This window comes from Melospiza melodia, chromosome 3, assembly GCF_035770615.1.
Source record: "Melospiza melodia melodia isolate bMelMel2 chromosome 3, bMelMel2.pri, whole genome shotgun sequence".
Classification (NCBI taxonomy): Eukaryota; Metazoa; Chordata; class Aves; order Passeriformes; family Passerellidae; genus Melospiza; species Melospiza melodia.
In genome coordinates this window covers 110,092,825-110,104,723 of record NC_086196.1, presented here as the reverse complement: position 1 = coordinate 110,104,723, position 11,899 = coordinate 110,092,825, and the positions used below count along the sequence as shown (strand labels likewise).

Sequence of the window (11,899 nt, the reverse complement as noted above, 5' to 3'; positions counted from 1 at the left end):
CAATAGTACCTAAATTAAAACCTAGTCTTCTTTAAAGTAACATGTCCCTAAACTGTTCTGTAAGTTTTGTCTTTTTTTGTAGCTTTCTTCTTCCACACCAAATATGCTGGCTAAGTTCTACCCCTTTTGGGGCATCTCTCTTCACAAACTACTCTGTACTACTTTTCTTGAGACACCAAAAACATTAGGAGCAGTCCATCTTTCTTCTGTAGGACTACATAGATTTCACTTACATACAAACGAGACTGTGCTGAATTTCATAGTAAACATAACTTCTATGGGATGAAAGTTAAAAATGCAACTGTGTTGTGTGCCAGGGTCACAACCCTTAATTACAGCTTCCACACAGACACTTGGCACTGTTTAACCCCAGCTGGCAGCCAAGCACCACAGTCACTCACTCACTCCCCCACCAGCAGGATCAGGGTGAGATTCAGAGGAGTACAAGTCAGAAAACTCATGGATAGAAATAAAGACATTTTAAGAGGTAAAGCAAACGATGCACATGCAAGAAAAGCAAACCAAGGAATGAATTCCCTGCTTCCCATGGGCAGGCAGGTGTTCAGGTATCTCCTGGAAGGAGAGGCTCCATCCCACAGAGCAGTTCCTGGGGAATCAGTGACTCCAGCATCCCCCCTCCCCAGCTTTACCTGCTGGCCAGGATGCCCTGGTGTGGGATGTCCCTTGGGGCAGGGGGGTCAGCTGGACTGCTCGGACCCCTCCCAGCCTCTCCCTGCTGGGTGGGTGAGGAGCAGGAAAGGCCCTGAGGATGAGTGCAAGCACTGCCCAACCACAGCAAAAACATCTCTCTGTTATCAGCACTGCTTCCAGCACAAACCCAAACCACAGCCCCACACCAGGCACTGTACAGAAAATTATCCCAGCCAAAGCCAGCAGAATGGCTATTTCAACTAATGAAAATTTGCATTTTTTTCTGTTATTTTTTTATTGCATTTTTTCTGTTTGGCTATTTTAACTAATGAAAATTTGCAAATTTTTCTGTCCTCTATTTCTGATAAGAAATAATAAACACTTGAGTCTGAACATCAAACTACCTTCTCAAGTAGTTTCAACAGAGAAACCAGTAGCCCTCAGCTGACCTTTTCCGCCCATCTCAGCACACCAACCAGCTGGAACACCACACCAGCAGCTCTCCAGAACATCAAGGGGTTTTCTGATGCTCTGGTGAATGGGAACAGCTCAGCTGAGGCTCAGACCCACTGGAACCAGTGCTAGAGGCAAGGGGGACCAGCAGCCAAGGCTCTGTGAAATCCCAGCCTGCACATTCATGGCACCACCAACATCTGTGGAGGGTCAGGAGCTCTTTGCAGAGCAGCTGTTTGCTCAAACCACGGCTGCTTTTTTGCAGGGTTTTACTCACGGGTCACCCGGCTCTGCTGTGTGAGCAAGCACAGAAGGTTTGCCTCTGGGCACAAATCAACAATCCCTGATGAAATTTGTTTATTCCTTTGGTTCCTGACCTCAGCTACAAGGGAGCACTGCCATAGAAAATGTGTTTTTAAAAAACCCACCCATAGTAATGTAGGGAGTCACTGATGTAGGGAATGATTGGTATCTGACTCCATCGATTCAGAATGTTGAATAATTGCTTTATTAAACTTGTATTTCTACTATTTATATTATACTATATTGGAGAGCTGCTATACTACAAAGAATATAAAGAATACTACTAAAGAAAACTTGTGACTGTTTCCAGACAGCCAGGACACAGCTTTTTCCAATTGGTTAAGGAAACAAAACAATCCTCACAGAATCCAACTGACAAATCACTTCAGGTAAACAATCTTCCTAACACATTCCACATGTGCAAAAACAACAGGAGCAGCAAGTAGAGATGAGAATTGTTTTCTCTTTCTTCTCTCTGTGCTTCTCCAGGAAAAAAGAACTGACACCTAGATTATTTTCCCTTTTAATCCAATAACTGATCCCAAAGAGCCCACAATGCAGACTTTTCTGGGAGAGAGAATTACGTCTCTCACTGTCTATCAATGAAAGCTCAGTTTGCTTCCTGCCCCCAGATTCAAAAATCTATTTTTTTGAGGCAACTTAAAGCAAGACCCCGAATTTCACAGGACGTGTCTGAGGCATTGGTTCATCCCCTGCCTGGCTGACTCCTTCCCGAGCAGATGCCTTTCCAGAGCAGCATTTGGAGCCGCACTCGCTTTGCCAGGGCTCATTTGTCAGCGCCCGGGGCGAGCCTTTCATCTCCCGGGCACACAATGCCAGCAGGGCTGCAGCGGAGGTGGCTGCATTTACATGCATGAGCAGCCCAGTTAAAATGCATATTTCAGCTGCCTGAGCTCTCCTTTGCTCACTACCAGCCAGCACAGCCATCAGGAGGTGTGCAGAGAGCTCAAGCCCCTCTCCAAGGAGCCAGTCTTTGGAATCTGGCTGGAAGCACAGCCTGTAGCTCAGGAAGGTTCTCAGTAAAGGCAGGACAATGCAGCTCAGTCCTTTCATGAACAGAACATGTCTTCTAGACAGAAAAAGAACCCAACACGCACACACAGCTTCAAAAGAAATTATAAAAAACCAAACCAATCTATCCCAGATCTCACGGTATGACTGATGTTTTAAGTTCTAAAAAAAAATACCAAGAATTGCCACCAAAAAGGCAGCAAAAGAATGTGAGCACAAAACCAAAACTTGCTACACAAAGCAAAATATCTTCAGAGCTGGTCTTGATTTAAATGGAAAACACTTTCATAAATACCAGCATTACAGTTCAGGAGAAACTCTATACTCTTGGTTTTGTAATCCAAATATTCCCAACAGCCAGGAACTGTCTGTTTGAGGAGTCATAATGGGTCCAGCACACTGGCTCCTGCTGGAAAACCAGAGCACTCAGGGATGGCACCCAGGGCTTAAAATGCTTTTAGAATGGCAGAAGGGAATTGCTTTCCCATTACAGGGCTCCATGAACACACCCCTACAACCACCTTGGCACAGTGTAGGAACATAAGGACTCACCTTCACCAGGAACAAAGATCATGCTCCACAGCATGGGCCTGGGCTTGCAGGAAGGCAGTTCACTCTGCTATCGTGCCATGACCATGGTTTTATTTGCTCAGTTCCCACAGATCTCAGTGTTACATGGTTCAGTCCAAGCCCACTTTCTCCCAGGAGCATTTATTCTGCTGGAGCTGGTACTGGGCACACACACATTTTGCATAACAAGCAGGGGTTAACAAACTAGCACGCTTTGCATTCTGCTGAGTAACTAATCTGCTGCTAAAATGCATTTAAGCATCATTCTCATCTCAAAATTAACATTTCTGCAGACTAAAAAGCCCACATCTGTCTCCAGTCCGTAGTGACTCAAACACTTCAGCCGAGCATCAGGGTGGGGAGGTTTATCTGAAAGCCAGCCTGAAGAGTCCACTTAGACTAAAGATCTGCTTATGTGAAAGTAATGAGAGATGAAAGGCATGTTTTTATGTCATCCCCAGCAACAAAGACAATTCAACCGTTGCTTGTATTTAAATACCAGTCCTTGAACTGCCAAAGCTCTTTTTAACAGATAATATCTTTATAAACAAAAGTTGTGTTGAGTCACACAGCATTTACCCTTAAAGTAGTATTTCAAGACACCCCCATGTCTTGAAAAGCAAATCACTATTAACACAAGCAAGGAATTAGATGTAGTTCTTCATAGACTAGTTTTTCCTAAAAAAATTTTTTAAAAGTGAAGCTCCTTTAAGACAGTTATCTAACAAAAGGACTCGTTGGATTTATTTGATCAAAACAGCTTTGCTTCAGTCAATTGAAGGTCCCTCAGCACACAGCACTGTACAAGGAATATCAGTTTCTAACTAAGCTCTTCTCCCTAAGGACACCCACTAATGCTCACAGAATCTTCAAGGGTCTGGACTTGTGCATAATCTGCAGTTTAGGTAATAAATTTACAGAAAAAAAACCCACTTATTCTCTCTGTACTTCCACTTCAGATGCAAACTTCATTGAAGAGGTGTTACAGAGTAATTCCCGTGAGAGGTTTGTGCTGCCCCAGGCCAGCAGTGAGAAAGCACAGGTGGGTAAGGTAACTGTGGTTCTGTCCTTCCAGGTGATCAAAGTGAGGGTATTCATCCTCCCTAGAGCAGAATGGACACCTCAGAATGTCACTGTTATATTTCCTGAAAAATCCCTTTGCCAGGATTTCTTCTTTTGGGAAGCTGAGAAGCCTCAGAAAAAAAGGAAAAAAAAAATTATCCCATTTACTTCTCCCTGTTTTGCTGCTTTGGAATGTGGTTTGGAGATTGCTTATCCAACCTGTGAATTGTTTTTACTTAATGACCAATCAAAGTCGAGCTGTGTCGGGACTCTGGAAGCAGTCACGAGTTTTAATTAGTATCTTGTTAAACCTTCTGTAAGTATCATTTCTCTATTTGTTAGTATAATTTTAATATAGCATTCTTTAATATAATATAATAAAACAATAAAATAGCCTTCTAAGAACATAGAGTCAAATTTTCAATTCCTCCTTCATCCTGGAGACCCAGCAAATACCACAGAAGAGCATCTAAAATGACTTAATCCTTTAAGATCAGCCTACAGTAACAAGTGATCATCCCAGTCCTGCTGACAGAAAAGAGTTTCCTCACATTTGTTCCAGCAAAATGCTGAGTGTTACCCACTTTTATACTGTGTGAAGAAACTTACTGAGATGAAACATAATTCTTTTGACAAGTTAAAACATTTTTAAAAGCACCTGCTTGGCTTTGGCTCCATTTCCCATTTTGACAGACTCCAGCACCAAAGCATCCAGTTTTCCAGAATAAACCTGTCACTCCTACAAGTTAGGTCAGGACTTTAATAGGAAGGCCATTATCAAAAGGCTCTCTAAAACAAAGACCTGTGATTAAACTTCTCGTTTCTCACTTCTCCAGATAATTTAAAAATCTTCCTGCACTCCAGAATACCCTTCCACAATGGATTACATATGGAGCAGCTCAGGGTTCAAGACCCTAATATTGGAAACAGAAGTGATTGCATGTAAATAGTTGAATATAAGAGAGAGCTCAGTTATGAAGTGCTTTGCACAAAGAATTGAAATCAAGACACTCAGGGAACCCAGCAGGTGAGAACCCCAGACAAACAGAATAAATTCCATGGGTAAACTAACCCAAGTTCTTGGAGCGACAACAAGGCCCCTTCTTTTTACTAAACTCCTTTCACCAAACAGAACAATTACTGAAGATAACTAACAGGAAGCAACACAACTGGCTGTAGCAGGGAAAAGCATCCTATTTTTTCCATCATTCCATTTTTGCAAAGGTCACCTGTCTGTCACTGCACAGGCTGCCCATGTCTCCTGCCTGACTGCAGCCTGAAACTGGCACAGCTCCTGGCTGAGAGCAGCAGTCCCTGGCAGGCTGGGCTGCCCAGCGCAGATTCAGGGACTGTGAGCCCCCCTTTGCTGCAGCAGCCACAATACACTGGTTTTTAATCACAAAGCAGAGGAGACACTCGAGGAGCTGGCAACATGATGGACCAGCTCAGGGGATGTTTATTAGGGATGGGATCAGTGTACATAAGCACACAAACTCTCAGCAAGAGCATAGGCAGGAAAGAGACAGAGCTTGGATTCAGAGCTTCTCTACTGCCCCATGGACACAGTATGGAAGTGGCTGAAAATTCCAGGACTAAGTTATGAAGCACTTCTATTTTTCTGAACAAGTTTCCATACCATTTAATTTTCTTAAGCAGCAGCCTTGTAATATTTTCTTTTGCATTCTGGCTGCACAGAACCACTCCAGTTTTTTTCTGAGTATATGGAGAACAAGCTTAACAACACATCACTCTTACAAAAGTGGCAATAGTATTTCCCCAGGGTTTTGGGGAAAAAATTTCTGAATTTAGAAAAGTAGAAATTCATTCCCTTGCCTGTTTTGCCTGAAAACTGCTGCTCTAACATACAGTGCTGTAATTGCTCCTCCTCTAAAACCTGCTGGGGTATAAAGATGAAGCCTTTCGGCCACTTGCTACACCCAGTCTCTCTACTACTTTATTGCAAATATCAGCAAAGTTATTTGGAGCACCAAATAAAAATTTCAGTATTACAGTATCTCATGAAAGCTTAACAATTAACAAGTCCAGCCTTCTCTCTAGCTTTATTTATATTTCAAAAGCCAATACAAAAATGTTACACACATACCAGTCACTGTTGCAGACCAGAATTTTGAGCAGCCACCAGGTGTGGCAATTAGTGCCGCAATTTTCCAACAACGTGCAACATTCTATGTTCAGCTGCAAGGGTACTCTAATGCAATATTCAAGCCTGGTGGGTTTTTTCCAAGCTTTTGGCAAATGTGGAAAGTCCACTGTTTCCCAGTAGCTCCATTATTTTTATGTGACAGCAGGTAGCTACCTAAATAGATTGTTTTGTTATATAAAAATGCCACTACAAGTATGGTCCTGCTTTACTTTTGTGGCTTGGTTTAACCCCCAAAAAATCAGTTCTGAAAGCACCTAGTTATACCAATAGCCTAATTACATGAAAATGCTTCTCTGTTTTCAAGTATGCAAGACCTAGTCAAAGCAAGTATCAATTTTAGCTACTGGGTTTTCAAACAAAAAGCTTTTTTACAAGAGACAATCAAAGCTTCCATCAGCCTACCACAGGTTACTGAGAGAAACACATCTAAGCTACAGGAGCATTGGTCTATTTCTGACAGTGGTATTTAAGTATTTATTAAGGTGTTTGCATCCATTTATCCATTTGGCTGACATCCACCTGCCACATGTAAGATTTGCAATTGCAGTTAACAAGCTGCTGGAGTAAGGAATCTGGGTACTGTTCAGCTGGATATTTTCTATTAGCATAACAGGCAAGAGCTTCTAGAATTTGTCTTGCTGATATACTTCAACTCTGCCTGAAGCAAGGATGGGAAAACAAACCCCTGCTAGTACAAAATAGTTCAAGTACGTAAAAAAGCCACTGACTGTTTTTCAGTAACAGTATTTGCACAAGCAGAAAAAAACCCTCCCAGCTTCTCACAGATCTCTAGGAATATTCAAGTGAAGTTCTGTTTTAATTTTTAAGATACAGAAATTTAATCACTTAGCCAATATAGGAGTTCTGCAAGCTGCATTATGGATAATGTTGCACATCTTGTGACTGAGTGCTGCCAGAGGCAGTGGTAATACAAATTGGCAATTTCAACATTTCAGTTCAGAAAACATCTGTTATTCTAAACCCAACAGATTTATATAATGTATATAAGTATTTATTAAACCCAGCCACCATGCTACAGTATCTGATTAATAAACCCTCTCATTTTGAGAATACACCAGGTATGAACACAATGAAATCTATATGAGATTTTACAGTAATTTTCCAGAAGTATGCCTGTGGCCTAGCAAATTTGCATTAACATACTGTAGATTTAAAATATTTACTTGTCTTCTTAGCATACCTAACGTGTAAGAATAGTTGCTTAATACCCAAAAATAAATATAAGCTTTCAATTGAAAGCACTTATTCTCCTAGATTCCCAAAGTGGAGTCTGAGGGGTGAAAATGCTTCAGACTTGCCATCAGTCCACTTCAGTACATAAAAGCATCTCCTGCCCCAGTTTGGGTTTTTTTTGGTTTTTTTTTTTTTTGTTGCAATCCCAAAGATTTGTTTCCAGTGAAATATGAGCAGAGCAGTGATTTTCTTGGCAGCCCTTCAGTCTGTTTCCATGGCAGCACTGCGGGACTCCTTGGCCACCATGAGTCGCATGAGCTGACTGTGGAATTTCTCAATCTTCTTCACGTCTTGTGCCTGGTCTGTTCTGTACAGCAAACACTGCAAGACAAAGTTGCTGATATCAGATCTCACTTCTGCTGCTTTTTATCTTGTTTGTAGCTGCTATGTATTCATTTGTGCTTGGAGCACACAAAACAAGGAGAGCATTGAAGTGTTCAGCAGTTACCAGGAGGCAGCACCAACACATCCACCCTGCTTCAGAGCACAAACATTATCTGTGTTTGCTTTTAAGCTTCTCCCTAATGCTCATGCCTCCCATACTGAAAGCAGGGAAACTCAGAATTTATTTTAGTTTCTTCCAGCTCCAAAAAGCTGTTGAAACTTAGGTTTTAAAGCTGCACTTTTTTTTGTGTTGTCTAAACATAGAAACAGATTTTAAACCTGAAGTTACTTGCCAATTCTTTATATTCTGAAAGCAAGCTTACTTTGCCTTTCACAGTCCTTAATGTTACACTGCCAGGGACATAAAATTTAGTATTTCCCATTGAAGGGGTTCTCCTATCCCAAGCAAAACCTGTTTTTCTAAGACAGCCCTAAATAGGGAACACAGAATCTGATTAAAATAAACAAACACCCAAACAAACAAAAACCCCCAATCACTAAAACAACCCAACCAAAATCCTGAAACCAGTCCCCATTTCACCCCACCTGGTGTAACATCCTTCTCCAATTTAAAGCAGGTAAGGCAGTTAATACCCCAGAAGAGTTTATGCTTGTGAATCACCTGACCCCAACTTCCCCTACAGATTTCCACAAAATGACCCTTAAATTCCCCATTATCAGTGCCCCACACCCAGCAGCTCACCCATGTCAAGCCCCATTCCCCTATCAAGAAGTGACTTTACTGGAGTTTCACATCCATTCCAGGCACTTGACATTCCAATGCCAGACTACTTTTCCTGGAAAGAAGAAATTTGACTCTTTTCCAAGTCTGAAGGCAAGAGAAGGGCAGAATACCCTGTCTGGACTGCAGAATACCAGAATAGCCTGGACTGCAGAAAAACAACTCCTTAGCTGTAACACTGCTGTCACTCAGCCTCATAATCACAAAGAGGGAACTTCACCTATGGCTGGAAGATTTCACCACTCTGAGCAGGTAAAAAAGACCCACTCACACCAGTAAACACCAGTTTGAAAACGCTCCTGGACTGGTCAGTGTCAATGCAGACACAGCAATGAGGGAAGGCTGAGTACAAGTTTTTAGCAAACTGTCAGGCACTCAAGGCAGTGAGCAAGAGCTCCCAAGGTGACTGACAGCAAAGCACAGGTCTGTGAGTGGCACAAGCAGCTCTGCAAGGGGAATGTGCTCTGTACTTACAGCCACATCATCTGTCACCTTGATACAGAGGTTCCCATCACAGTGTCGGTATTTGAGGACAACACGGACCTGAAATGAAAAACATTTTAGGGATCAGCACTGACAGATAACAATTCTCAGCATGTTTTGAAGGGAATCTGCCCACACTCAGACTACCCTTGACCATAATTATGCTCTGCTCCATGTTTTCAGCCCCTCTGTGGCAGTCCCCAGCTCTGGTGCTGTGGGAGCTGTAAATAATCCCACAGCCAAGGTGGTGTGGAAGTTGACCCACCACATTTCCCTGCCTCACAATCCAGGCTGGTTTTCCAGCACCATCAGCAAGGTTAACACTGGGCACGTTCAAAACCCCTGCAAATTCAGCAACAACAGCTGCAGAGACCTTGAGACAGGCAGGACAAACCATGAGAGTCATGTTGAGAGGAGACACCCCCTGGCTGTGTGTCACACCCCAGAAAAACCAACTGGAGGCATGTGTTTGTAGCCTTGAAACACCTCAGAAAAGAGCAGCTCCACATGAAGACTGGAAAAGGATCAGCTGAGTGGGGCAGGCTCAACATCACCACTTTTTCTGCTGTGGTAATTGTCACAGCTACTCCTGCAGCCATCTGCCCCCAGCTTAACCCACCCTGCCCCTCTGGACCCTCAAACCACCAAAGTTCTCAAAGCCACACTGGTAAAAATCCACATCCTCAGTGGCTGAGCATTAAATGGTTCCTCATGAGCAGTTTGCAGCCTCAGCTAACACCAGAAACAAAGCAAGGTGGCCTTTGAGAGCATTCTGAACTCACACTGCAAACAGTTTTTATTGTACAGTGATTTGTGCTAATGGTCAATAGTGATTTGTCAACAACCTCCTTTGCTACAAATACATTTTGGAATTCCTGTTCCAGATCGGATCTCATCACAGACTGTTTGACAAACAGTTTGTTTGACTTTCTGTTTGACAAACTGCCACCTCCTGAGCAGTGTAAGAGCACAGCTCCCTGCTGAGCAGCCCCAAAAGCACAGAGGAGGCTGCCCCAGGCAGCAGAACACGCTCAGTGTATCAATAACCTGCTGGAACAGCTCAGTGTATCAATAACCTGCTCCTGCCAAGGCAAGGCCACTCAGTACCAGGCTGCAGAACACACACCCACCTCCCACAGCTCTTCCTTCAGCTTCCCAGCAAACCCTATTATGAAATTCCTAATTCTCTGCTAAATTAACAGGAGGGTACTTGTGCTACGACAACAGGGCCCATATAAACCCCTCTGTAACCAGACAAATTTACTGCCATGGATGGGAAGAGATTTCCTTTAAGGAAAGGGGAAGAGCAACTCCTGGCTGCACTGACATCCATTCTTTCATTTAATTCAATGTCACAGTGCCTAGGAAGGCCAAACTGGGCAATTTTAGTATCAGCAGCAACCACATATGGTGTCTCTGTGCTAATTAAAAGGCAGAGCTAATCTGCTTTAAATAATTAGACTTAATTTAATCTTCTGAAGGTTCCTCTTTTTGGTGAAGAACAATTGGCATTTTTTACTCAAGATTTCCCAGGCGTAAGTTTCACATCACATTCTTGTGATGCTTTTTAGGTGAACTATAATGCTCTTCCTGAAGACTGGGATTAATTTTAATATTTGCATTTTAAAAAGCGACAAGAAACAAGAAACAGTCATAAACCAAGGGGTTAAGTCCTTGAGGAATTATTCTTTAGGATGCAAACTCCTTCCAGTCTGAAATGTCACTGCAGGCAACAATGCAACGTATTGACCCTATGAAAGGACAAATTCAAATAATATAGGTCTTAAATACTATAAACTGATAAAATAAGCTTATAGTTGATACATCAGCAGAACTCTTAACCTCTGTTTCCAACACACAAGTATAAGCTCAATGTCTTTGCAGTTCAGCCCTTGAGGTTCATCCCAGCTGCCAATAACGCCGCCTGTAACGCCGTTCCCTAGGGATGCTCTCGGGGCTGTAAATGAGAGTTTCCTCCCGTTCCATAGAAAAGGATGGTCCAATAACCTTCCTCGCAGGTGCTTTTCCCCTGTGTTCGACACTGCTGAGGCCACAGTGCCAGTGCTGTGTCCCGTTCTGGCCTGTCGCTTCGGGAGGGACACGGAGGAGCCGGAGGGAGCCCAGAGCCGGGCAATGGGGCTGGGGCTGCTCAGCCTGGGTAAAGGAGGCTCAGGAATGACCTTATCGTTCACTAAACTCCCTGACAGCAGGGTGCAACCTCCACACAACCCTAAAGAGTGCCAGAAGGGGTTTAGGGCGTACATTAGAAGAAATTTCGTCATAGAAAGGGTGATTAAACATCGGAAAGGGCTGCCCAGAGAGGCGGTGGAGGCACCATCCCCGGAAGCGTTCCAAAAATAAGCAGACGTGGCACTTAGGGTTATCTATGGTCTACTTAACATGGTTGATTCGGCCATAGGTTGGACTCGACGACCTCAGAGGTCTTTTCCAGCCTAAATTATTGAGCTTCTGTGATTCCTGTCTCCCCTGTGCAGCCACCAGCGATCCGCCCCAGCCCGACACCGCCCGCCGCCCCCGCCAGGCTGCGCGCAGCCGGAGCCGCCTCCACATGGCCGCTCCCGCGCCGGGCCGCACACCCTCCCCTCCCGGCCGGGCTATCCCACCTTCATGGGGTCGGCTAGATAGAGCTTCTCGGCGGCACGGGTGAACTCCTCCCAGGCCTGGAAGTGCGGCATGGCCGGGCCCGCTCGGCTCCCCGCGGCCGCGGCAAGATGGCACCGGAGGCGGGCGGGCGGCAGCGCGGATGAGACGGCGCCTCCCATTGGCCCGCGGCTCAGCGC

General features: G+C 44.0%; 1 protein-coding gene across 1 annotated transcript; it reads right to left on the bottom strand.

Moving 5' to 3' along the window:
* Positions 1-6,003: 6,003 nt before the first annotated feature.
* Positions 6,004-11,847, bottom strand: SRP9 (signal recognition particle 9). The gene is made up of 3 exons (XM_063152574.1): positions 11,723-11,847; positions 9,090-9,158; positions 6,004-7,810 (listed from the first exon to the last, which is right to left on the bottom strand). Exons 1-3 carry the CDS (start codon positions 11,792-11,794, stop codon positions 7,691-7,693), a joined length of 261 nt encoding a protein of 86 aa, XP_063008644.1. The 5' UTR covers positions 11,795-11,847; the 3' UTR covers positions 6,004-7,690.
* Between the last annotated feature and the right edge of the window lie 52 nt (positions 11,848-11,899).